The following is a 19,673-nucleotide window of genomic DNA, read 5'->3' as shown; positions in this document are numbered from 1 at the left end:
TACCCCATCACTAGAAACTTGAGCCTGATCTAGCACAGATGTGTCACAATACACACCTAGGACTTTGCTAAAGCTTATTCCAGCATCTGGAGACTGTAAAACAATTCCAATAGTTTCATCCTTCCTGCAGAGACTAACCAGCCATTCTCTAGCACCCCAATGTGGCAATTAGTTCATCACTAAGGACAATAAGAGCAGGATCCCAGCCCAGACATTGTGTCTCTGGCTGCATTCAGGCCTGTGAGATAACATTTTTATGGCCTAAATCAAGTAATTTGATTTCTGGCTAATTTTCTTAAGGTAAGCTGAGCTTAACCCCCTTCCCTTCCCTTCCAGCATCCTCTGTTAAAATATAAACGTTTCATCAGTTACAACAGTACAGTCTGACACACATGTACATTTCTTTTCTGTCCTGCAGGACCCACTGCTGATACCTTTTTAAAACAAACAACTTTACAAATACATTTTTAACACAAGCATTTGTACAAATCAGTTTGATAACCATATGACACAATTCTTTACAAAACTCCAGCTAGCTATGCTGTCATACATTACACATGCACTGCCCTACTCTCTCTGGCATAGCTGGCACTACCTCATATCATCACAGTGGAACATTTATTTTTTGTATGTTTTGTACACATAATGTACACTGTTTATTATGTCTGTCCATACTTTTTTCTTGTATATTTCTCCTAAGTGGTGAATGAAGTAGGTCCTTTTGGATCAGTCCATTTACCTGTTCAGCAAACATTAAAATAATAAGTAAATAAACACATAAATCAGGTATGTCTACATATGTGCTATTTATTTATTAAAATATGGTATTTTTATTGTTAAACTTACTGTAGCCTTGATTGACTTTTGGCTAGGAAAGTCACTGCACCAGCAGATGTTACAATGTTAATAAATAATCATTTGAAAAATATATAAAAGTCTACACATTTGCAAACCTGCCTCTCTCTCTCTCTGTGCAGCCATATATACGACTGCTGTAATAACCCTGACCCAGAGCAGGCTGCATACCTGAATGCTAGGATAACCCTGACCCACAACAGGCTGCACACCTGAATGCCATGATAACCCTGACCCACAGCAGGGTGCATCCCTGAATGCCATGATAACCCTGACCCACAGCAGGCGGCATACCTGAAAGCTAGGATTATCCTGACCTACAACATGCTGCACACCTGAATGGCAGGATAAACCTGACTCACAAATGGAAGCACATCTGAATGCCAGAATAATCCAGGCCCACAACAGACTGCAAACCTGAATGTCAGGATAACACTGACCCATAGCGGGCTGCACATCTGGCAGGCTACAAACCTGAATGCCAGGATAACCCTGACCCACAGCAGGCTGCATACCTGAATGCTAGGATTATCCTGACCACAGCAGGGTGTACACCTGTATGCCAGGATAACCCTGACCCACATCAGACTGCTCACCTTAATGGCACCATAGCCCTGAAAACTCTGGATCCCACACAGTTTGGTTTTGTGAAGGGTAGATCAAGCCTGCTCAACTTGGTTGACTTCTTTGAGTCAGTCACCAGAGCTTTGGATGAAGGCAAGGTGGTTTATGCAGCCTACCTTGATCTGGCCAAGGCCTTTGATACCATTCCCCACTCAGGAATCATAGAAAAACTCACTAAGCTTGGCATCAACCCCTATATCACTAGGTGGGTTGCAAACTCGCTCACAGATTGGACCCACAGTGTGAAACTAGCTGACTCAAAGTCAGACTGCCGATTAGTCATGAGTGGAGTCCCACAGGGTTTGGTTCTGGGTCGTCTCCTGTTTGGTACCTACTTCTCTGAAGTCCAAGCCAACACGAAGAGACTCTGGCTGACAAAGTTCGCAAATGATTGCAAGCTGGTAGCTATTATTAACTCCCCAAGGGATGTTGACATCTTACAGAATGGCCTCACTGTGACCAATGACTGGTGTCAGAACCATGGCCTTAAGCTCAATGCCAAAAAATGTTTCGTCATTCCCTTTGGGAAAAACCTGGTTCCCATGAATTACCACAGTGATGGTAGTCCACTGAACACAGAAGACGTTATAAGAGATCTGGAAACACAGGTTGACAGCAACCTCTCTTTTGATCACCACATTGTCTCTGTGGTCAGAAAGTCCTTCTATGTGGCACATCTCATTACTAAGGGTTTTGCATCCAGGAAGAAAGAGGTCATTGTCTCCCTCTACTCTTTCCTCATTAGGCCAGTCATCGATTACAATGCCCCATTTAGCATGTACCTCACTAGACACCTGCAACAACTGGAGAGGCCACAGAAGTACCTCACAAAGAGGATCCTAGGCCTTAAATACTTGTCCTATATGGACAGACTCAAAAAACTCCAACAATTCTCTGTCTCACATCGCCTACTTAGAGGAGATCTCTGCTTGACTTACAAAGCCATGTCTGACCCAGCTCTGTTAGAAATGCTACTTCTAAAGAAATCCCAATCCCTCTGCACCACACACTCCAGAGACCTCAACCTCATTACCACAATTAACAGACCATGCTGGAAGGACAGGTTCATAACCCAGAGACTGCCCATGCTATGGAACAGACTTCCCATACATGTCAAACAGAGCACCTCACTGGCCCTCTTCAAGAGAAATCTTGATGAGTGGATGGGAAACAGAAAATTCACCCCGGGGATAACACCAGTGGCTCTACTCGACAGAGGCACTGGGAATTAAGGTTGGGTGGCACTATCCCTGGGTAATCTTATGGCTAGGCTTGTAAAGGCCCTGGGGCCATTAACCTAGTATACACCTATGAACCTATGAACCCACAGCAGGCTGCATACCTGAATGCCAGGATAACCCTGACCCACAGCAGGGTGCATACCTGAATGCCAGGATAACTGTGACCCACAGCAGGGTGAATACCTGAATGCCAGGATAACCCTGACCCACAGCAGGCTGCATACCTGAATGCCAGGATAACCCTGACCCACAGCAGGGTGCACACCCAAATGCCAGGATAACACTGACCCACAGCAGGCTGCATACCTGAATGCCAGAATAACCCTGATCCAGAGCAGGTGGCACACCTGAATGCTAGAATAACTCTAACCCACTGTGGGCTCCACTTAAATATTAAGGGATTACATACCTCTCAACCTCTTATCATAAGAAGTCTGGACAAAACCTTAAAAAAAGTTTCTAGAATAACATACATTTTCTGAAGGATAACCTGAAAATGGAACTCCTGGAGCCAAAACATTAAACCAAGAAACTACTAAATACTCCAGTAAACACCAGGTCCCAATAAAGACAGTCTCAGTAGGTCCACCAAAAGCAAGCCATGAGATATAAAATACACCACTTTATTCACAGATTGAGCACTTTTGTATCCACTAACAGGAAACTTCATCAGAATCTGAATACACCATTTCCTTTTTCATTTTTATATCCCATCCCCACAGTACATTGGTTAATTTAAATCACTTCTCATGAATAAAATATATATCAATTTTCTGAAGGATATTACGTCTGAAACTCAAATCTATGCTATTATTTAGTGACTTCAGTTCTAAGTAAAATTCGAAAAAACAGCCACCAGGTACCAAAAGAAACTAGTAAGGCAATCCAAGGCACCACAGGGCCAAGAATCAGCCGGACTTCTTTTAAAATCCAACTTGTGCTTTTGTGCTTAAATTAAAGTTGGATTTTAAAAGAATTCCGGCTGATTCTTGGTCCTCAATCCTAAGTAATTTCCCAGAAAACTAAAAATTTTATAAGGAACAGACCAAAAATATGAGGCAAAAATCTGGACATTCTGCAAAAATGTGGATAGTTGAGAGGTATATAAGAGAGCTGTGACACAGTGTTCACTTCATACATAAATGTTAGGGTCTGTATTAAATTGTCACCCACTTAGGTTGCCGAATGCCTAAACGCCGACAACTTAAAATCGCAAATGGCAGTTTCCACACAAGGAAACAAGTAATTTGGCCATTATGCGGATTTTGCCCTGTGTACAATGTAGAGCGATCTCGGAGTTGGTATATTTAGTTAGGGGGGTGTGGGGGGCTTTTAAGTTGTTGACGTTGTTGACATTTAGGTGTCGACATTTAGGCGTTCGACAACCTAAGCAGTCAACAATGTAATATAGACCCTAAATGTTAGAATAACGATGAGTCCCACTCCTTGCTGGCCCCACACCTGCCTGGTGCTGTAACCCTGAGTCATTAAGCCACTGCATAAACATTTCTGAGAATGTTGAGATACTTATGGGTAAAAAGAAGAGCCAAGTCGCCAAAGTAAAAAACAAAGCAGGTGAATCCCTCTTCTCCAACTATATCTCCAAACTCTGGAACTCTCTACCTAACCCACTCATAAATACTTCATCATCAAAACAGTTTAAAGTACTCCTAATAACCCACCTTACAAACTCCTGGCTCTGCTCCTGCCACAGTCCAGGTTAGTCCTACTAAACTCTCTCCAAACCACCTATATTACATCATTCCTCAAACGTTGTGCCCTCTCAACAAACACCACACTGATTCTTGTATCAAACTTATTCTCTATCTACTACCAATCCTCAATCACACTGACATATCTTTGTTTGAAAACTCTCCTTACTGAAATTAAATATAACCCCTCAGAAGGTATTAATTGTTGATTGCTAAAATTCCTATGGTTTTGTCCACTCTATCAACTATTACTGTTGTAAATAGTCCTATTATAACTACCTGCTCTGTGTTAGAAAATGTATTGATACATGAGAATATATAGCAACTTAATGTCTTTTATTATGTGTTAACTACACCCTGTACTAAATTTATTGTACTGTTTAATATCGGAGCTTTTCTTCCCAGGCCTCCACTGAAAAAGGACACATGTCCAGATGGACTCTCCCAGTTAACACATGTAAAATAAATAAATAAATAACGGAAGAAGGAAAAATGAAAGAGAAGATAAAACAGAAAACAATGAAATCATATGGAGTGGTAACTCACACAAAGTATGGTCGGTAAGAGTGAACCTTGGTAAACTGTAGAATGATCTGGTGTACAGCTGACACCCAAAGTGGCATTTTATACTACTAGGGGAAATTTGTCAAGGGCATCAGGGAATTTCTCCTACTCTTTTAGATAGGTGATGTGGGGTCTTCTATATCTCATTGATCTTTTATACCCACATAAGCTACCACCTACTTACGCAGATGGAACCTCAATTTAATGTCCCATCAGAAAGACAACATACTGATAAGTACAGCCCCCCTCTTATGCTCCACTGCACTGTCAACAATCCATCTGTCTAATGTGGGAATAGAACCTTCTATACCAAAGACAAGTGTGCTACCTGTTGTGCCACTGAAATTAGTTTTTGACCCAAGTAATGAAGGATTATATTATAAGTTTGGAGGACACTAGTGTTCAAGGAGCAGGAGAGAGACTTTATACCGATATTACTGACTACACTGACTGCAGCCAGTCCATTTACTAAGGCTGTGGTGAGAGCCATTATGGCATTAATATGAAGGGAAAAACACTTCCTCTGCAGGGAAAAACAAAACTTCAAAATATTTGCCTCTGAATAAATATATCATGCAACTTTTTTTGAGTGTTGTGTCCAGTTCTACCGAGTCTGAGTGCTGTGTCCATATTATTCTGTCTTCATTCTGTATTTATGGGCACGCATGAGTCCAGTAAGCCAGGTCAGAGAACAATAGTGGAAGGTATGTGTATGTGTGTACTGCAATGCATGTGAGAAGAAATAGAAAAGTTTAAACGTATGCACTGTGGCAGTCATGAAAAGCTATGGGATATAAGAAAAATTGTGCCATGTTTCAAAGGCTTAATGGTATACTGAATAACGCAGTACTATTTATTTATTTGTTAGCCAGGGCAGAGCACTGATCCACATGGAGATTTTCTGGACTCGGCCCTGTAGCACACTTTCGTTAAGTGACTTGTTGAGCCACATGTTGTCAAATGGCTTGAGAGAATCAAACCCAGACTAGCAGAAGACACTCATTAACATCTCACACACTTCAGCATCTGTGGTAACTTCCTGATATACCTCTCAGCTGTTATGATTTTGAAATAGCACTATGATTTTGGGCTTCATATTTAGCCGTGTTCTTCCGACATTTTATCATGTTCCTCGTAAACTCAAAGCTGTTTATAGGCATAAACTATATTAAACAGATAAACTAAGCCTATACAAAGAACTGCAACCACTAGCTATACAGGATCTACTATATATATTGTGAAAAATAAGAAAGTAGTCCTCTTTTTGACCCTCTGCTATGATTTTTTTAAAGGCCAGTGCTATGATTTTTAATGTTTGGAGGTTGAAAGGTATGCTTCCAGGCAATGCATCATTGGGACAATGGAAAGTTACGGGTACACTGTATTATAAGAGATTTCTTTTTCACAGAAACAATGGCTGGGTTCATGAGACAGACATTCAGAAGATGTTATACAGGCAATCATAGTGACTGAGTTCCATTATGCACAGACCAAGCATAGAACATCACCAATAAAATGAAAATAGTCAACATAAAATTTTATTAGAACCACTGCTTTTAATAGTAAACATTAAAAGGAAGCGACATGGTAGGTCTTGTAGTATGCAAGCGACAAGTGCATTTCTATGCTTACCTGATTTTATGCTTCATTTTTTGCTTTATGTCTGTACTGGTCAAATAAAGTATTTGATTATGGTTTTCTTTAGTTGTTTCACAATGGAAAGAAAATTTTTAAATTTCCATTAACCTATAAGAAGTTTTAAATGCTAACACCGTGATGACATTTGTTTTAATGTAACAATACTATTTTTTTCTTTCTTGCAGGTATATAGCAATTATACACCCCCTCAAGCCACGTCTGTCTTCCACATCCACCAAGGTAGTAATTGCATTCATCTGGATGGTTGCTTGTGGACTTGCCTTCCCACAGTACTTTTATTCCAGTGTGGAGCATTTTCAGACAAGGACTGTCTGTTTGGTGGACTGGCCAGAAGGTGTTGGTGGCAGGCATCAGCTCATGTAAGTATGTCTGTCTGTCTGCAGTCATGTGACCCTGGGTGCACTCAGTGGTCACAGTGTGGTCGGTCAGTCAGTCAGTCAGATGTATACTAAACACCCATTATACATTTCTAGTACTTATAACCCCCTACTTCACTCTTCTTTACAGTTGTTTGAGAATTTGTGTGAAATTGATTTTCAGAATTTAGGAGGTAAGAATTTTAGCAATAATACGCTTAATTCGTCTAGTGATGAAAATGAATGTTTGAAAAAACTAAAAGCTAATAAAGGGGTGATAATTGTTAAACTGGATAAGGGTGGGGACATTGTGATCATGGATATTAATTTGTATAATGAAAAAATGAAAAAGATTTTAAATGGCACATCTTACCAAAAAGTATCACTTAATGAAGTTAATGGTGCTTATAGAAAGGTTAGAGGTGAACTGATTGACTTATTTATTGATGGAAGCATATCCATTGATGAGCTTAACTATATGAATGTAATCCACCTTAAAATACCCACCATTTTTGGCCTGCCCAAAATCCACAAAGACTTTGGCGACCCACCCATGAGACCCATAGTCGATGGTCAAAGGTCAATCACACAACCAATTGCAAAACTTTTGGATATCAAATTGAAAGAATTGTTATTATGCAGAGACTCATGGGATTTTCTTACAAGAATTAATACTCTTGATTATGTAGATGGCGGTATGTTAATTACCATCGACATAAACGACCTTTACACTGTTATACCACATAAACTTGGTATCGATTGGTTTTGTGATCATTTAGATAAGCGAATACCCCAAAGCAATGTAAATGTATACGAAGAATTGTTACAGTATTATAGCAATAACCCAAGCCTGGGTGTGGGTAATGCGGGATTTAACCACGGTTGGCGTGGTTTGGTCCCGAGGGCGAAGCCCGAGGGACCAAACAAAGACAACCGTGGTTAAATCCCGCATTACCCACACCCAGAAGTGGGTTATTGCTATTATACAATGACATTATTTAAGAAAAGAAATAATTACTTTTCTTAAATAATGGCATTGTATAATGCCTCTTTGCTGCCCTTCCGCAGCTGTCTGGTATTCCGCGGCAGTTCTGATGTACTGCGCATGCCTACGCAGTACATCAGAGCTGTGGGAAAAAGCAACGGAGAACGCAAGATCTCCATTGCTTTTTACTGTTTCGCTATGTTAAATGGGTTTAACATAGCGAGACAGCTTTAAAATGAGCAACGGAGATCTCCGTTACTTATTTTAAAGCTGTCTCGCTATGTTAAACCCATTTAATATAGCGAGACAGGTTTAAAAAAAAAGCAACGGAGATTGCAAGATCTCTGTTGCTTTTTACACACTGTGTCGCTATGTTAAAGGAGTTTAACATAGCGAGACAGCTTTAAAAAAAGCAATGGAGATCTGCGTTGCTTTTTTTAAACCTGTATCGCTATGTTAAACTCTTTTAACATAGCGAGACAGTGTTTTATACTAACGGAAAAAGTCCGGGCGACCGGACCTTTTTCCGTTAGTATATTGAGGGATTTACAACGGGCACGCTGGTTGGGCTGGCCAATCAGCGTGCACGTTTTAGAGGAGGAATTGTATAATATATAATAACTTTATTTTATTTGATAACGAGTTCTTTTTGCAAGTTGAAGGGGTTTCAATGGGTTCAGCTTGTGTTGGGTTATATGCTAACATTGTTATGCTCCATTGGGAAAAGAAGTTTTTATCGAATTCACCCTATTTTTGTACTGTAAGTGCGATTTTTAAATGACATTTTTATTTTTTTGGGTAGGACCTCCTGATATTATTGATGAATTTTTAGAATATGTGAATAATTCAACTGTATTTTTAAAGTTTACCCATATCACTGGTGTAGATGAAGTTTTATACTTGGATGTTATGTTAATGAAGGATAGGCAACATAAAGTGTTTAAATCAGAGATTTTTAGAAAAGCCACATATTCAAATAGTTTCCTACACTATGATAGTTCTCATCCTTATAAACAAAAGAAAGTGGTGGTGAAAGGGCAGTTTTTAACAGCTGCACTGGTGGTTATGCTATTTGATAGGTTTCCAAATGAATGTGACATTTTAAAAGAAATGTTTATAAGAAGAGGATACCCATTTAACCTAGCGAATTACGTTATGATTGAAGTAACAAATAAATGTGAAAGGGGGAATTTTTTACCCTTACTATACCAATATGTAAAGGATGTTAGCACCAACATTGATTATTTAGGGAGTACCAATAATTTAAATGGTGACAATTCCAATGATGTGATTAGAATGGTACCTGGAATACAGGATAACTTTAATAATGCTTTTATAACAACTTTTAATAATTCAAGTAAGAATATAGCTGATATACTATTTAAGAATTGGATAGTTATGGTTAATAACAGGGACATCAGAGAATATGTTAGTGAGAGACCTGTTATTGTTTATAAAAAGGGAAAATGCCTTAAAACCATCTTAGAAACAACTTCAAAGGGCCCATATAATGGAAGTATGAATAAGTGTGGTGCGTGTAACTACTGCCCCTATATTAAAGAGGAGTCTAGTTTTAATGTTAATAACATAACTGTAAGGTTGAATAAGAAGTGCCCCTGTAGCACTGAAAAAGTAGTCTATTGTGCTTTGTGCTCTAAATTCCCCTGTTTTATATTGGAAAAACAGAAAGGAAATAAAAAAAAAATGTATTTACAAACATTTGAGGCACATAAAGAACAGGAAGGCTACTAATGTGTTAGCAAAGCACTGTATAGAACTTAATGACCATTCTTTTAAATGCGCTATTATTGAAGTTCTTGAACTAGATAGAAGGGGTGGCCCCAGATTATTTATTTTAGAGAAACATGAAGCACTATGGCAGCTCAAAACAAATGCCACCCAGTGGCCGGGTCTTAATGATTCATTTTCACTGTCATGCTTTTTGAAATTGAAAGCATTGGATAGGTGAGATTATTGTAAGTATTATGTTGGTGATGAAATATGTAAATAGCTTATTTATAGTATATGTATTTATATTTTTATATTTTTACATTATTTATAGACATAAAAAGGTTTTAAAATATATTTTTTTTATTCTATTTCCCAAACATTATGCATTACTCAACTGGTGGAATGGGAAACACACATTCTAACATTTATTTATATGTGTTATACATTTATTTATATGTGTTATATATTTTGTATATTTATTCCTTCTGATAAAACGTGGTGTAATAATTTATTTACATATGTAATTGTTCAATGGGTGCTGGTTGGCTTCTTGCATGAAATGGGGTGTGTGAATTTAAATATGACTGCATAAGAGTGTGCAATTTTATTTGAAGTGTTATTCTGAAGAAGTCTCTGATTTGACAGAGATGAAAGCACTCAATTTGAATTTTTATTACTTTGAATCGTGCAGTGGAATAAAATGTTTTACTTTCCTTTTTTTGGCATATATTGTGTTCCCTTGCTCTGCTTGTGCCTTCATTTGCTCATTTGTGGTGGTTCCCTTTATTTTACAAAGTTTCTGTTTAGCCTGGGAACTGATGCCAGGTGACAAAGAGTGATGTCACCCAAGCTAACCCAGCAGTAAAATGTGATATTAATTTAAGAGCTCTCTCAGAGAGAGACTGTGCATTTTTTATTTTGTCTTGGACCTAGCAAGAACATCTACTCATCATCACCATCTGCCTGGCTCTGTAAGTAAGATTTAGTGCATATTATTTATTTTAGATATAGATATGAATATAGTAAAGATCAGTTTAGATGTTTTCTGTATTTATTTGAGACTGTCCTGCAATGTTGTTTTAAAATATTTTCTTTGATTTTGAGTTTGTTTTCTGAGTATTGTCTTTTCTTTTATTATGTATTATTAAATATATTTAAACCTATCTTTGAGGCTAATATTTGCGAGACATATTTAAGCTCTTAGAGTACTTGCATATGTATTTGTTGACACTGTACAGGCCACTCTTAAATAGCTTTGCTCTTGGTCAAAACTGCCATTTGGATAATAGTAACATTACACAGTAGAATTGGACACCCTTTCTAAGGGCCTTATAGTAGATGATAAGAAGGGGTTGGTGGCAATGGAAACTACCTTATAGTCTGAGCATAAGGAGGTGTAGCTAGTAAACCTGTGCCAGCCTTCCACATGTGTGGGTGTGTGGGTTGTATAAAAATCAAATCTCAAAGTGTGTGTGTGTGTGTGTGTGTGTGTGTGTGTGTGTGTGTGTGTGTGTGTGTGTGTGTGTGTGTGTCAGCTACTTGGGCAGGGACACAAAGCACTGGTTGGACAGAGAGTGTGCTAGAGGTCTTGGCTTGGCCCCATAGCTGAGATCTTAACCCTATAGCTGTGCCAGTGGGAAGTCTTATTGGGATCTGGAGAAGGAGGGAGAAATCAGCCCCAGACTGACTGTGGTCTCTGTGTGCTCTTAAGGGAAATTGCACTTTATTGTATGTGCACTTGTCATCCTCCCAATGTGTATATACATGTGTGTGTGTATATATATATATATATATATATATATATATAGACACACACGCACGCACGCACGCACGCACGCACGCACGCACGCACGCACACACACACACACACACACACACACACACACACATATGTGGCAAGTAATTAAATGAAATTAGTATTGTTTCAGTCTTTGATGTTAGCCAAAAGTGTTCTTTGCAGCACCCACAATGTGCCCAGAATTAAATCCTTCTGCAATTCATATGGAGCTACATGTATCTGCAGTATATCTAAATATGATTGCAAATTTTTTTTTGTAAGACCTATTTCTCCTACTACAATTGGAACTGTCTGTATATCCTTCTTCCACATTGTCCTTGTTTTTGCCTGCAAATCCTGGTATTTTGTAACTTTGTGTCTCTCTGAGTGTAAGACTCTGTAATCACTGGGTGTAGCAATTTCAACAATCAATGCTACTCTTGTCTTCTTTTCATAGACTGCTATAAATGGTTTTCTCACATCTGTTTTTTGAACTGTTGGTAATGGGTAATCCATGTGTAATTAGTTTTATCATTCTCTATAATGCTTTGTGGCTCATATTTCCAATGCTTCTCAACTACTTCAGTAATGTAATGTTTGCACAATCACAATGCAACACTCTTGCCACATTACTGTGCCTTTCTCAGCCATTAGTGTATCACACCCAGCAATGAGGTGTGCAACTGTTTCAGGTTCTATTTTACAGAACCTGCATGTGTTTGTTTCTCCAACATGGTTTTAGGGACTTTGTAAACCAACCTGTACATCGTCCACTATCCTGGGATGCCAGTATTAACCTTTCATCTTTTGGTTTAAATTCTCCAGTCCTTAACCATTCTTGCATTAGATCCTCACCGACATGAGGTTGTTTCATGACTTTTCTGTACTTGCAACTATATTTATGCCTTTTTGTGTTCATATTTGTTAACTGGTATTTATCACTGATTACATAGACTTGTTTCATACTCTAGACTCAGTTTCATTCCTCTTCAAAACTCCAAAATTTACTTGCATAACAAAAATTCATGCAGTATAAAGAATGATACCTGATGTGTAACAATTAGCAAATAATTATTTATCTTGAGATGAGTATGAATAATTATGATTTGTTGACTTTTACTGTCAATGTCACAAGTATTGCACATGCATATATTTAAAACAATGTTCTGGTAACAATATTATTCAAGAGATTATCTTGTGCTTGTTGTCATTATGTTGATACTCAAAGGCAGGGCAAAGAACACCCTCAAACACACACCAATATTCTAATACTTGACTGTATCTTCCTAATTTCCATAAAACCCTGTTCAAACAGTTTTAGCTTTACTTTATTTTTTTATATTTATCACAGAGATTTAGATTCAGTTTAAAACTTGTATTAAACATTTTGCAGCAAAAACACTGAAAGTCATAGACTTAACATAAGCAACAGTAAACGTATCTTCATTTGGAATTCACATTTATTGAAAAATGCATTAGGTAACCCATTAAGTTACATGAGACATGCACTACAGACAGCAGATCACTAACAGCTCATAGCCTTACTAATCTTCAGTAAATACCAGATAAACAGTTGTAGTCCAACACAATGCATTTAACACCCATTTGACTGCAAAAACAAGTTAAATTAAGAATGAATCCACAGTTAATATTTTAACAGTAAACTGATGCATCTCATGCTGCCCAGTTTATTCACAGCCAGATAATAAACACGCTGTCAACAGTCAACAAAACAACGAAACCGAGGATCATACCCAACGGACATGGATCATATGATGATAATCCTGTTTACCACAATCAGTTCCTTCTTTACAATATAACTACTTTGAGATGCAGGAAGTAAGCATTTATATGCACCAGTCCACAGGTAGATATACTGCTATAAAAAATGATATTATGTGGTCCAGAGGCACACGTATAAAACTATTACTGAGCTCCAGCTGTTGCAAAATCTGTTCAAAAGCATGGATGCTGCCATCTGTCCACGCTGTCAAACACAGCCATAAACAGAATCTATATGTAGTCTCTCAGTATGTATAGAAAGCAATTCACATTTTGTGTAAGATGCAGTTACCCTACTAATGTTGTAAAATTCCTAAATCATACTTTCTTCTCTCTAGCAGGAAGGCAGACTACAAAATCCAAATAGCAATCAGTCGAGTTTAATGTAAGCAACAAATATCTCTATATTAATTAGTCATTTTCACACTCTGTAAAACAAGAATAAGACATATAAAGGAGGGCCTATACTGATTCCAGTGTAAAATGCCTGCATGTATGAGGATGATGCCAGTAATTTTTACACACAAACAGGGTGTAAGGAAATACTATAATTGTTTTAAATATACTGTGATGTTACCACATATGTCACAAATTACTTGTATAATTGTTACATACAGCCCAACATAAGCCTGATATATATTATATAAATTATGCCTGTGTATAAAAATTTCTTTGTATGTAAGCTAATGTACTATACTGTTATCTGTAAGTTTAGTAGAAAGCTTTATCTCTGCATGTAATTCAGGGTGCTACACATCTCAACACAATTATCTGTCCGGTCTTTGAAAACCAACTCATGAAATGTAATGGCATTTCCACTTCACACTTTTTCACTTAAATGATATTCAGTCTGTAACTAATGATGCTCTACCTACAGCATATTAAAAAATATACTTCCATATTTCCACCTCTTACAAAAACTCCTCAAAAGCTCCAATAGAAAGAAATGGTACTTCCACTTTATATGTTTCCACCTCCAAATTAAAACCACAACTGCAAAACACTGTTCCATAAAATGTGCTTGCAAGGTTTGACTATGAAGCTCTAGGACAGGGGTGTCCAACCTTTTGGCTTGCTGGGGCCGCATTGAGTGAACAGAAATTGTCTTGGGGCCGTATATAAAATATATCATATAGTTAACTCTTTCACTGCCACAGGAGACCAAAGTTGATCTCCTGGCTGTACTGTAGGTGCATTCGAACAATGAATAAATGTAATAAATGCCTATTTGCCTTCAAATTCTAATTCTCATTTTAATTTTCAAATCTAACAGTTAACTATAACATCTTAGTTAACATATATATATATATATATATATATATATATATATATATATATATATATATATTTTTTTTTTTTTTTTTTTTACAGATAAACAGATATTCACTACAGTACTAGCATTTCTCACTGGGAAAACCACTCCAGCAGTCCAACTACATAAAATGTCAATATTAACAGTCCTACAATACTATAATCCACAAAAATAAGGAAACAATTTTGCAATAAAGTAAAGAATTCACATTACTGACGTAATAAAACAATTCTGAATAAGCTACAAGAGGGTCTCACCCAAGCAAATGACTGGTGACAGAAACATAGCCTCAAGCTATATGCCAAAATGCCATCATCATCCCCTTTGAGGAGAGTAATGTCCCCACAAATTATCACATTAATAACAATGTTGTATGGACGCAATCAGTCGTGAGGTGCTTGGGCACACAGGTTGATAGAAACCTGACTTTTGACCACCATGTTGTCTCCGTTGTACGGAAAGCTTTTTACATGGCCCACCTCATTAGTAAGGGTATCATCCAGGGACAAGGAGGTCATAACATCCCTGTATTCTTCCTTTACAAGAGCAATTATTGAGTGCAACGCCCCTTTTGGCATGTGCCTCAACAAAATACCATGCAAAAAGAAAGACTACAACCATTTCTGATAAAAAAGGTCAAAGGACTGCGTTCACTTAGTTATCCAAACAGACTAAAAAGCTTCTTGCTTTCCTCTGTCTCTCACTGGCCCCTATAAATTTCATCACTGCCTTGCTTTCCAGGCTAAGAAAGATCCTGCCTTAATGGACTTTCTCCACTTCAGAAATACTGGTTATATTTAAAACGCTCACTACAAAGATCACAGTCTTCACTGCAACATAAACGAGCCACTTTGTATGGACAGGTTCTTGACACTAGGAAGTCTCAATCCCACTGACTCTGCATTTGAACCAATGAGAGTGAGACTTCCTGAAATTAGAACAGCCAAGTAATGAGCAGCCAAACAATAATAGTGCCAGAGTGGAGTAGTAATGTGGGTAAGAGTAAACATTTTTGTAGCATTTAGAGACTTCACCAGCACAGAAGTGCACATACACCAGTAATCATGCACAGAATAGAGTAGTGCACAGAGTGGAGTAGTAATGTGGATTATGATAAATATATATATTTGTAAGCATTTATGGGTCCCCAGCCAACACCGGGCCCTAGGCAGGTACCTAGGATGCCTTGTATGGATTTGGCCTTGTTGATATACCTTGGTTTGGATAACTTCATAGCTGTGATTCTCTCATGTCATCCGCTATATGCTTGCTCTTTTATTTTTCCTGAATATTATCTCTTGATGGCGGGATGATTTAATGCACACTAATAGGGCATCTAATTTAAAATCAGAAATGTATTTAGATCTAAATATTCACTAAGGATCGAAAAGCAAATATGAAAGCTGCTCTCAGAACGGAGCATGAAAGTGTGCAGTGTGCAAAAGTAAATGTGAGAATGAAGCATAGCCCAGTGGTTTTGAAATGAGGGTACAGATTCAGCAATCATAATTATATTTTGAAATGTTTAGAAATGTTTATTTTAAATAAAATCTTTATTTTCAGATATCAACTAATAGTGATTATACTGAGTTACCTCCTGCCTGTGTCGGTGATGTTCTGCACATATGGTATCATCGGAACAACTCTTTGGGGTAACCCTATCCCAGGAGATCCAGCAACAAGAATCAACTACCAACATCAAATAAAAGCAAAACGAAAGGTGGGTAGTAAAACTATTTTCATCATTTCTTCTGTTACCATTTTTTATAGGTTCATAGGTTCATAGTTTGGTACTGGGATATCTGCCCGAAGACATATATTAGCCCAGCCATGTTGTGCGGTATTCACCGCCCCTTTAGTAGTTCCCTACACCCTTGTACTAGCAGCTAGTACCCTTGGTCCCTATCTAGTAGTGCTGTTGGTGTGATCCCCAGTGTGAACTTTCTGTTACCCATCCACTCATCAAGGTTCCTCTTGAAGAGTGATAGTGAGGGGCTCTGTCTTATGTAGATCGGGACCCTGTTCCATAGTAAGGGAAGTCTCTGCGAAGGGAATCTATCTATCTTTGTCATAGCATAATGTTTCTGATACTATTTATAATGAAAACTGTGGTCATGCCTGACTATTGTATATCACAGCAACAACCAGATATGAATGCTATGGGAATTTGTCTTAGAATCTCCAAGAGTAGGACATTTACATTAAAAAATCAAACCAGTCAGTAATTACTTTAGCAAACTACAGTGATTAGTAATGGTTACAAACAGATAACTGCATAGTGGTGTGGAAACAAAGTATCAGAGGTCACAGAGGCCACAAAGTCTAGGCATTCTTTCTGATGCACTTAGATAACCCCCTGCCCTTATCTCCTGTCACTTTAGTTGATTGGCTCATTCTGCCATGCAGCCTGGCAACACATCAGGTAGTAATAGGTTATCTCTAATTCCAAATTTACTGCTGAGAAGACTATATACAGTTATATAATCAAAACATGGTCATTATAGTTGAAGTCCAAAGGCCAGTACATTGAGGCTGGTATGTATCCTGCCCGCTTACACTTGAAATGTAATATGTGATCACACAGTATACATGTAGATGTTTTTACAGTTTCACTGTCATTAATGAAGTTCTGTAACTGATTTCCAAATACTAACCTTTCTCTGAGTAAACCTTAAGCTAAATAATTCTGCCAAACTGAAATCTAAACCAACACACAGAAGGTTAATTACAGTTCATATGGAAGCAAAACAGTCACTATGTAAAACTAACTGGAGTGAGGTGTTCAGTGGAAAAACTGCAGATGGAATGTGGAAGGTTTTGAAACAGAAATTGTTTGAGTGCAAAAAAATCAAAAACATGTTTAAAGAGAAACTGGGTGCAAAAAAAAATAAAAAAAAAATGTTTAACATCAGGATCTAGGCATACATCAGGTGGATATATTTCCATAAGAACAAGATATCTGATTAAGGTGAGACACAAAACATATAAGAAATGGAAAAGAGGTCAAACTGCAACTTTGAAAACTGAAATAAACAAGCTGGACAGACAGATTAAGCATACTGTGAGACAAGATCAAGAAAAATGTGAAGAAAATTTATATAAAGATATTGAGCATAATATGAAACCTTTTTATAGCTACATCAAATGTGGAAGGAGTAAAGACATACACAAACTGATAAACTGTGTGCAGATTCTAAAATGTATTCTCAGACAAAACAGATTATAGATATATTTACAATATCTTATGCAAAACAGTTTGGCTCCACAAAAGGGGTGATAAGTTGTCCTAGTGGCATCCAGGTAACCTCAGATACTGGAATCAAATTAGATTATATTGAAAAAAAACTGAGCAAACTGGATCCAAACAAAGCACAGGGAGGGGACGGAATTAGTAACAATGATCTGAGAATACTTCAGTAAGAACTTATGGTACCATTATATCTATTATTCACTAGGTCATATAAGTAAGGGGAGATTCCACAAGATTGGAGATGTGATTATTAAACCTGTCTTCAAGAGAAAGGGGAGTAGGAAAAACCCAGAGTCATATACACCCTAAGTCTACTTTTGATGTTGTGGAAAAATAATGGAGAAGGTAATATTGGAAAAATTATTTGTCAGAAGTGGATAGGTTGGGACTTGAAACCATATATCAGTATGCATATGTTGAAAATCGATCTATTACCGCCTGTAACATGATGTTCTATATCGATATAATAACAGCTATGAATGGAAAATTGTGCTGTGATGTAATTTATATAGATTTAACTTCAGCATTTGACAGGGTCATATGCATAAGACTGATCAATAAATTAGTACAACTAGGTATTGATGTACTTTTGATAAGATGGATAGCTGCATGGCATATAAATAGGACATGGCAAGTATCATACAGCAACTGGACAGGTGAAATCCTTTGTTACAGTCAGGGTGTTCCACAGGGCTCTGTCCTTGGCCCTTACTTGTTTAGATTGTATCTTTCAGACCTTACTTTTTCATCTGACCTGTTCTACAGTCTATATGCAGATGACCTGAAATTGGGGAAACTGATTACATGTGTTACAGATAAGGCATGTCTGCAAAATAACTTGACTAAATTTACTGTTTGGACACAGGAGAATAATATGTTGATAAATATATCAAAAACTAAGCATATGAGATTTGGGAGACTTAAACTGAAAGGCAAATATTTAATACAGCACACAGTGATTGAAACTGTAGACTCATTTAAGGACCTGGGTATATGGGTAGCTTCAGCTATGAGTTTTCCTAATCATATCAACCAGTTGGTTAATGATAGTTATAAAACTATAGGTTGTATAAAAAGATTTATAAAGTCTAGGAAATCAAAAATGATGAAGTCATTGTTTGTTAGTTACATTAGAGCCAAACCTGAGTCTGGAATAACAATATGGAAACCCTATAAGAAAACAAGCATGAATAAACTGGAGTACAGCAGAAATATACCAAGGGCATCCATGGATGTGAACATTTACGTTATTATGAAAGACTAAAATATCTGAACTTGTATAGTGTTTCTTACAGATATCCAAGAGGAGAGCTTAATAAAGAATATAGGGCATTTAGAGACAACTACCACTGGGAATGTTTGGGGTTATCAAAAAGTAGTAGAGAATCATCAGATAACCTTTGTAGAAGATTCTACAGGAATGAGAAGTGTACTAATTGGATCTCTGACAAAGTAGGTGATGCATAGAACAGACTACCAAATTACATTAAAGCAAGTACTAGTTTAGATATTTTTAAGAATAGCCTGGACACATTATGGAAAAAAGTGTTTTGGTATATTGGCAAGCTAGAAGGGCTTTTAATGCCTGTGCTTGAAATATTTGTATCTATGTATGTTAATCCTATCCATGACCTTAAGAGTATATTCTCTTTATATAATGTTCATGTTAACTTTTGGCTTTATTAAAAATGATTGCAGAGCCTTACTCGGAACAGGATCTTTGTCATGTTTGCACTGCAGATAATATCTACAGTTCTTTATTTCGGTGAGTACTGTTGTACGACAAGGTGAGCCGCTCCAGATCAGGTGTTGTGACTCACATGGT

At 37.4% G+C, this 19,673-nt stretch overlaps 1 protein-coding gene across 1 annotated transcript in view; it reads left to right on the top strand.

Moving 5' to 3' along the window:
- The window catches only part of LOC122788859 (neuromedin-K receptor-like), a 246,057-nt gene that overhangs the window by 116,178 nt on the left and 110,206 nt on the right, over positions 1–19,673 (top strand). Inside the window, exons 2-3 of the mRNA XM_044055758.1 lie at positions 6,820–7,014; positions 16,162–16,318. Coding sequence (XP_043911693.1) covers positions 6,820–7,014; positions 16,162–16,318 — 352 coding nt within the window. The remainder of the gene's footprint in view (positions 1–6,819; positions 7,015–16,161; positions 16,319–19,673) is intronic.

Source organism: Protopterus annectens, chromosome 14.part0 (genome assembly GCF_019279795.1).
Source record: "Protopterus annectens isolate FY-2018-M chromosome 14.part0, PAN1.0, whole genome shotgun sequence".
Taxonomy (NCBI): domain Eukaryota; kingdom Metazoa; phylum Chordata; order Ceratodontiformes; family Protopteridae; genus Protopterus; species Protopterus annectens.
The sequence above is the reverse complement of the archived record's forward strand: the minus strand, read 5'-3'. Positions and strand labels throughout refer to the sequence as shown.